The sequence below is a fragment of the Eutrigla gurnardus genome, assembly GCF_963514095.1.
Source record: "Eutrigla gurnardus genome assembly, chromosome: 1".
Classification (NCBI taxonomy): Eukaryota; Metazoa; Chordata; class Actinopteri; order Perciformes; family Triglidae; genus Eutrigla; species Eutrigla gurnardus.
In genome coordinates this window covers 7,442,825-7,451,748 of record NC_139915.1, presented here as the reverse complement: position 1 = coordinate 7,451,748, position 8,924 = coordinate 7,442,825, and the positions used below count along the sequence as shown (strand labels likewise).

General features: G+C 40.4%; 1 protein-coding gene across 1 annotated transcript; it reads left to right on the top strand.

The window, feature by feature from the left end:
* Positions 1–71: 71 nt before the first annotated feature.
* tdp1 (tyrosyl-DNA phosphodiesterase 1) lies at positions 72–8,040 on the top strand. The gene is made up of 16 exons (XM_084008708.1): positions 72–207; positions 682–1,275; positions 1,392–1,435; positions 2,252–2,307; positions 2,602–2,698; positions 2,987–3,021; positions 3,370–3,462; positions 3,646–3,816; positions 4,019–4,097; positions 4,598–4,774; positions 5,158–5,206; positions 5,388–5,454; positions 5,731–5,838; positions 6,410–6,512; positions 6,613–6,715; positions 7,790–8,040. The coding sequence occupies exons 2-16, from the start codon at positions 684–686 to the stop codon at positions 7,861–7,863; spliced, it is 1,848 nt and encodes a 615-aa protein (XP_083864834.1). The 5' UTR covers positions 72–207; positions 682–683; the 3' UTR covers positions 7,864–8,040.
* The last annotated feature ends 884 nt before the right edge of the window (positions 8,041–8,924 follow it).

Below are 8,924 nucleotides of genomic sequence, written 5' to 3'. Positions count from 1 at the left end.
ACTGACTGTTCTGTACCGGAGCTGACTTCCTGTTGCGGAACCAAATGAAACGGCAGGAAAAGGAGTTTCCACCCGGACACGTGTTCACCGTGCACCTCCTGCACTGTGTTTTGTTTCATGTGAATACATTGCGTGGAGTTTGTTTAGTGACTGATAACGAGTCACATCACCATTCACCTGCGGTGCAGCACACACGGGCCTGACTTGGTAAAGCGAACATCACGCTCCGCCGTTATGTTACGTCATTTACGCTCTTAATGATCATCGATCGTCGTATCGTTTGTTCACTCGCATGATCTGTTTTGCTCATATTATTTTGAATTCATTTTTCTGTTTACCGTTTTACCGTTATCTTTGAACCATTCATTTAAGCATTTTGTATGGCATTTTAACATATGCACATGTATTTAATATATGTTCACTTATTTTACATTAAGTCCCAGTAAGTTCCCATGTTATTGACTTTGCAATGTTTAATGCTATACTGTCAGCTGCAGACATCCACTAACATTTAGAATGAACTCTAACCCCCCCTACACTTGTAGCAAGCTTGTCGGGATGTTAAAGCAGATGACAATGCATGTCAAGTGCTCAGTTCTTTAAATGCTGGAGCACACCCAGTCAATCGGTACCATCCATCCTGCTGCTCAGCTGACGTGTGAACTCTGTATCTGTGGTCAGGCATGTCTCAGGACAGTCGGCATGGCAAGTGGACCATCTCCAGCAGTGACGACGACGACGATGGGGATATTCCTCTGTCTGGGACTACAACATCCGAGCCCAACAGAGCAGGTCCCAGCCCCCCTCCGCCCGCCTCCGTCCCCAGCCCCAAACTGGAACCAGTAACAGCCACTGTGGAGGTCAAACCTCTTGCATCCTCACTTGTTGTTGGCTCTGAGGCCAGACAGTCAGCAGCAGCAAACCAGTTAAATCCAGTGAAGTATGAAACTAGTCAGTCATCGGCTGGAAAGCGGAAGAAGGAGGTGTCAGACGGCTCAGGCTGGGCTCTCTCCGATAGTGATGATGATGATGGAGACGTGAAGGGGAAGAGCCTCAGTAACTTGCCAAAGAGGACGTCTCTGAGCCCTAAAACAAAGAAACCCAAGGTGGAGAATGAGCGCCCGCCGAGTCCCCATGGCCGCCTCTACTATATCGACGAGCCGGAGGACTTCTTTGAATCCAGTGTAACTAGTGAAAATGACATCTACAGGTTTTACCTCAACAAGGTCACAGGCCTGGACAGGAAGTACAACAGTGGAGCTCTGCACATCAGAGGTGAGAAGAGCTTAGTTACATGTGGTGATGTCAGTTTTGTTGTAATAATAAAACCCTGCTATTGATCTTTTATAAATTACTATTATTAAGTAATCTTTACTACTTCTTTCATCTAGACATTCTCTCTCCATTATTTGGGACCCTGAAAGAGTCCGTTCAGGTGAGTTTTTTCTGTCTTTTTGTCAGTAATACTAATACTTTAGTCCGGACTCAAATATGTTGGATATAACTGTCTAACTTTAACTGGTGACAGACATTCATAATCTTCATAGGATTACCCTACTGACTTTTGTGCTCCTGAGGTTTTTGGTTTTTAGTCTCGAAAATGATTGGATCACTTTGGTGATCCCTTACAGGTAACATATTGTGATTTTCATGTCATCATTATTATATATAAATGCTCAATCCGTGTAGAAATACACACAGCCTGTACTCAGAAACTTCAGCAGTTGTGCTTTTAAACGGCCCATCGGGATTTCTGTACAGTTGTAATCTCACAGATAAATAACATATAGACTTTCACAGTTCTTAACGTAAATATTCTAAATGTGTCGCAGATTACTTCCTGTTGCTGTTTGTGTGAATGGCATCAGCTGACAGGAAGTAAACATGGACCCAAGCTGTCTTCCAGCAATGCATTTCTGTTGAAACCCCCTAAAACAGAGCGTTTCAGACGGAGGGTGAATACAGGTATAATCAGACAGAAAGTATGAGAACAATAGTATTCTTTGAGCGCTAAAGCATGAAAACATATACTAGTAGAACGTATGAATTTGTAAATGAGCATAACATGTCTCCTTAAATTTTCATTCAGATTCGGTGCATAATACAAAATACAAAATTACCGACATTTCCATCAGCTACTGCTGTACTTTGTGTTTAGTGCTCATGATGGGAACCATTACACCTCCTAGCATGGCTCTAGAGTTGGAGGGAATTTCAGCCACTTACACAGGTTTACTCTCTGTCTTCATAGTTTAACTACTGCTTTGATCTTGCCTGGATGGTGGAGCAGTACCCAGCAGAGTTTAGGTAAGTTCTGCTGCATCTTTGCTATCATCCCATTATCATAAAACGTATCCACATTTTACTCACTGTCCACATTATACTGATGGCAGCACACTCTAAAGCATCCTGGCTCTTATAATATGGTTGTGAATGTATTCCTGTATGTATGTGAGATGTTTTCTCCCCAATTGGAGAAAATCTGAAAACTCTCTGTCAAGCACTTCTGTTACAACGGAAGTCCATCTATGATTAACGATGAATTAGTTTAGACTTTAACAGTGACTCACAATTGAAAGGACATTGGTTTTGCGTCTACAGGGATCGGCCCGTTCTGATCGTCCATGGAGATAAGAGGGAGGCCAAGGCCCGGCTGCTCCAGCAGGCTAAGCCTTTTCCACATATTCGCTTCTGCCAGGTACAGACTCCACACACCACCACACGAAACAGCTGTTTAGCATCAGCTAACAAAAACAGGGAGACCAAGCAAGCTGGCTTTAGTAGATTTATCTTTGCAATAACACGAGTAAACCAACACAACACAAGGAACCTGGTAATCAGTAGAGAAGTGCATGTACATGAGTGTGTGTGAAGACGCATGACAAGCTATATAGATCTGTAAAGATAGTCATACTGGGGTATTCCTGTTAATGAGATGCTGAATGTCCGTTTAAATCTGACTAATGGGTGAATTTCTACCTGACAGGCCAAGCTTGATATTGCTTTTGGAACTCACCACACGTGAGTAAGCGTTTCTCTTCCTACCTGGTGTCTTACATTTTGTGTTTTTTTGTGTTACGATCTTCACACCTCAGATTGGTTTAGGAGTCAACTTTTAGGTGACCTAACTGCTTGGGTTAACTTTCATGAACTGAAAACAGGGTTAAAGACTATCACACTTATACTCCCAGACCACCGCTGTGATAGTGACCCGTCAATCACAAGGTAGCCTAAAGCATACCCTGCTTTAGCATCTATTTTCTTTGAAGTGGGACCATAAATGCTGAATTTGAAATTGTAATATATGCTGACAATTTGCTTTCAGCATCAACATTTAGACTTGAAAGCAGAAACGTTGTCTTTGTGCAGGAAGATGATGTTGCTGTGGTACGAGGAAGGCTTCAGAGTCCTCATCCTGACCTCCAACATGATCAGAGCTGACTGGTACCAGAAAACACAAGGGTGAGTCTGTCTGCTGCAGTCATTATTAATATAAATAAAATAAATAAATAATTTCAGCAGCTGCATGAAAAGAAGATAATCCAACTTGAGAAAGACAGTAGTTTCATATTTGTTTCACTGCAACCAGTTATACGGTTTGGTTATGGAAATGCACCCTGATTATTAGTATTATTTCCAAACCAGAATGTGGATGAGCCCAATGTTTCCACGGTTACCAAAGGACAGCAGTGAGAGTGCTGGTGAGTCGCCGACCTTCTTTAAGAGGGACCTGCTGGAGTACCTGGCCTCGTACCGTGCACCAGAGCTGGAGGAGTGGATCCAACGGATCAAAGAGCACGACCTTTCAGAGACGAGGTCAGCGTGATGCATGTACAGATACGTTGTGGAGTTTAACGTTATCTAACCAGTATGCATTGCTTGGGCGATCGCGTCTGCCAGGCTCATCTCCAACGAACCTATTGATGTGCTCCTAAATGATGGTCCTGCAACATTCAGCTGCAAGCAAATCTAAAATCTGGATGAACTCTTCTCTTCTACTCATATCTTCTATTATTAGGGTTTATTTGGTCGGCTCCACCCCGGGGAGATATCTTGGTTCAGACATGGATCGCTGGGGCCACCTGAGGCTGAGGAAGGTAAAGATACTCGCCTCTCTACAACCCACTGACAGAAAGACAGGAGACACAAGTCAATAGCTTTTTTTAATGTTAATGTATATAAGAGATGGTCTTTTTTGTTATCGTTCTTAGTCACGGCTTCGGTTCATTTCAATGTAATGTGAAAATCAAAGTGTAGCCTTGCTGTTGGATTTGGTCCCACAGTTATAACCATCTTCAAGTTTGTCAAAAGAGGAATATCAATCTGTTTAACTTTGGTAAAAATGCTCAGCAGTAGTGCACAATAATCAGTTTGTAGTATGCGATCAAAAAACCCCACACTTTACTTTTTAAAGAGTCCTATAGTGCATCAATTCAGCAGCACTACAATAAGCAGGTGAATTTAAAAAATATCCCAATGTTGCTAATGTAATGTAAACATAAAAGACAATGACATCAACACTTTAAAATGTTGTTTTCCATGCAGTCTCTATCTGGGATTCCCTCATCTCTTAATTCTTTTTGTCTTGTTTTGTTAGCTGTTGTACGAACACACGCATCCTGCTCCCGCGGAGGAAACGTGGCCTGTGATTGGCCAGTTCTCCAGCATCGGCTCTATGGGGCTGGATAAGACCAAATGGTTGACGGGGGAATTTCAGCGCACCATGACCACGCTGGGGAAATCCTCTCTTCGTCCCGACCCCCCCATGCACTTGGTGCGTTCCTCCGACACAAACTTGATGTGGTCCGTTTGCTTTAATAATGCAGCATTCAAATGCTTGGTCCAAAATAATACAATACAAATACTATGTTCTCTAATAGAGAATAGCATAGGTTCATCTTTTAAGTGGTACATCATTTTGAGGTTGTGTTTTTTACACTTCCTCAGGACATTTGGTTGCCTATAACCAATTTGTGAAAGGTTTCATACCCACTTGTTGTGTTCTGTGTGTCTAAGAAAGAGCAATAGACCAATTTCATGAATGGAAGTAAGACTACGTAACTTTTGAAAGAAGAAAATAACATTCTTCCTCTTGCTTTAAGATGATGAATATCAAGATTAATAAAACCTGGTTGCTAACTGGTTCATCTTTCACAGGTGTATCCATCAGTTGACGATGTGAGGACTAGTTTAGAAGGATATCCAGGTGGGTGGAGTGTTAACATGCCATGTGTTGTAGTGGTGGTCACATCCTTTAATAAATGCAGGTACATTTTGGCCACAGCAGGATCATAGTGGCTTATTTATGTGTTAATAACCTCAAACATGTAATTGCTTGATTAATCTAGCGTTTGATCATTGAGTGATTTATCTCTTTTGTCCTCCAGCGGGAGGCTCTCTTCCCTACAGTATCCAGACGGCTCAGAAACAACTCTGGCTCCACTCGTTCTTCCAGTAAGTTCACTCTACAAATCAAAATCCAGTCTATTGTCAGGCTTTTGTTTTTTTCCATTTGTAATATCAATATTGCAGATAAATGTAGCTGGTCACACTGTACAAGTTTCTACACGCCTAAATTATATTTGTGTGTGTGTGTGTGTGTGTGTGTGTGTGTGTGTGTGTGTGTGTGTGTGTGTGTGTGTGTGTGTGTGTGTGTGTGTGTGTGTGTGTGTGTGTGTGTGTGTGTGTGTGTGTGTGTGTGTGTGTGTGTGTGTGTGTGTGTGTGTTCAGCCGTTGGAAGGCGAATGCAACAGGAAGGAGTCATGCCATGCCACACATCAAGACATACATGAGGGCGTCACCAGATTTCACTCAGCTTGCCTGGTTCCTCGTCACAAGGTGCGTGTGCTAGTTTCATGTTTATTTATTTAGTATTATATACATGTCCTTTGTTTGTATATGTGATTTTCTGATTTGTTCTCTTATATCTTTCATGCTACTTACTGCTGACTTTGGTGTGGTAACTCATTAAATAAATAATACCATTAAAGTGGATCAAAAAACAGGAATCCATTCGGCTGTCTGTCACCCTTAAATGTATTATGATGAACATTCACTAAATTCTAACTCATCGACATACTTTTTATAGTTTTTTTTCTCAATAAAAAAATAAAATGCATAATCATTCATCAAGTAATATATTGTTAGATGTAAAACATAATCAATAATGAAACATGCATATGTTTTCAATCAATCCCTCAATTTAACAGACAATCCAGCTGCCGACAATCCTTTTGCGCAGCAAATCCGGTGTGACTGAAAATGATTTAAGATGATCATTTAGGATTTATCACATGCTCCTTTCCAACACACCGAAGCTTCTGTGTTTAATGTGTGTGTGTGTGTGTGTGTGTGTGTGTGTGTGTGTGTTGTTATTAATAATCTCAGTGTGTGTGTGTGTGTGTTTCAGTGCCAACCTGTCTAAAGCAGCATGGGGTGCACTGGAGAAGAACAACACTCAGGTGATGGTTCGTTCGTACGAGCTGGGAGTCCTCTACGTTCCCTCTGCCTTCGTAAGAACAACACACGGACAAACAGTAGCAGCGTTTCATGTGCTGAGTGACAACACAGAAGATGCCGAGCTGGTGTTTAGTAATGTGTGTCTCCTTTCAGGACATGAAGACCTTCCCTGTTCACAAAAATCCATTTCCTGCCTCCTCCTCCTCTGGTTTCCCCGTGCCCTTTGACCTCCCCCCGACACACTACTCTCCTAAAGGTACAACTGTGTGTGTGTGTGTGTGTGTGTGTGTGTGTGTGTGTGTGTGTGTGTGTGTGTGTGTGTGTGTGTGTGTGTGTCTGATGTTTTGTGCTGTTTGGTAAATGATGAATTTGAAACATTTTTGCAGCTTTTGTCTAATTTCAGCCTTCGGCTGAACTCTTCAGCTTAACCTGCAGTTACAGTGACATCTAGTGGCATTTAGGTGGAAGAGTTTATACTAAAATCATAGCTGAAAGAAAGCACAGCATTTGCTCCACTAATCACATTTGTCTTAAATCCTGTCAACTGAGCTATGTATGATTACGAGTCGTGGCATATTGTTGACCTTGGACAGATGTAAAGATACATTTTACTTTATCATTAGCTTGTGGGATAGATATTTTTTTATTCCCTAATTTTAAGCCATATTTAAAATGTGTGTATATTTTTTTCTTCTGTAAATTAAGCAGTGCCCTTTGTGACTTTGAAGTGTGAATCATAGTAGTAGTAGTATGCAAATTGTAATAATTCTACTAAGGATTTTGAGGTCTTCCTGCAGTACTTCACTCCTGGTTTGCAGAGTTGAGTTACCAGAGAAGCTGAAATGCAGCCATACTGGGAACGTCATGGCCACTGGCTGACTGCTCTGCTCATTTGTGAAATTCATCTTTGTATATTCCTCGCTCCAATATCAAAAAGGGTTGAATTTAATCCGTTTTAATCCTTATTCTGTTTTTTTCTCTCAAAAATAAACATTCTAAAATCGATGATGAGTTTAATCCAAAGCATTTCATATTGTATAAGTTATTTCTGTAGCAAGAGCCCTTCAATCCACTTTCTTTGAGCAGATCAATGCAGCTAAGTGGGCATAATTGATAATTGGTGGGAACTGGAAGATTCATCTTAGATGGTAATCCTTGAGTGGAGCATGTTCTTCCACTGAGATGGTGAATGAAGTGACTGTAGCACGTTATGGACGTTAATGCTGCTTAATGCTGTTAATTACATTTTGTCCTATGTAATGTTATTTTATTTATTTAACCATGTATGCACATTTAACGTTACTGGTCTCTTTTCTTCCTGCGTTTTCAGATCAGCCTTGGATCTGGAACATTCCGTACAGCCAGGATCCCGACACACACGGCAACATCTGGGTTCCCTCCTGAACACACACACACACACACACACACACACACACACACACACACACACACACACACACACACACACCTTTAAAAGTACAGTTGTAATTGTCAGTTCTGTATCTAGCTGTTAGTTGTCAATTACACTTTTTTTTATATTTTATACCATTGACGTCTTCTACAAATAAATACAATAATTTTTTATCATTGTCCAGTTGTGGTTATATATTATGTTTCTGTGACTTTTTTCAACACAAGGTTTGGGTTAAACATTTTGATTAAAGTACATTATTTAAGATTAGGATCTCACCAACATCAGTTTTTTTTACATTACATATTTCCATTAAAACATAAACAGGAAGATAAGATAAACCAGTATTAAACCCACAGCGGGGATACAATATTACACCAGCAGAGAAGTAAATAAAAAAAAACAAATATAAATATGTACTGTAAGTAACAGTAATGACATATTAAATTGTTTTTTAATAAGTATAAAAAATCAGACTTAAAAATATAATTGTAGACAGACTGAGTGGTTGAATTCACAATAAATTCATTATAACTCCTTTAAACGCACCGTAGGTCACCAAATTATCAACAGTGTGAGAACACATAGGTATACACATCCATAAGTATGTCCAAGGTTCATATTTTAGCCTAATGCAGCAGATTCAGCATTGCATCGAGTTAAGCCAGAAGAATAGTTCACTTATTCAAATCAAAGTTGCTGTAGAGGAAGTCCTAAATATGCTGATATCATCCATTTTCAACATGGATAAAATTTTTTTAAAAAAAGATCTGAATGAAGACAGCTTCATAAAAGGTGCACAGGACTTGTGTAGAGTATATATATATATATATATATATATATATATATATATATATATATATATGACGCTTGTTACCACCCATCTCCAGCAGTGGACCTGGACCACTTTACTAACCTACCAAGTTGAAAATTGTATTCCTGAGGTCTCCCAGGTGTTAATCTGTCACTGATTTGGCAGCTAAAATGCAAACCAACAGGGGCTCTCTTACCCCTTTTCCACGAGGCGAAATGTCACTTATCTAAGGAAGGGTCA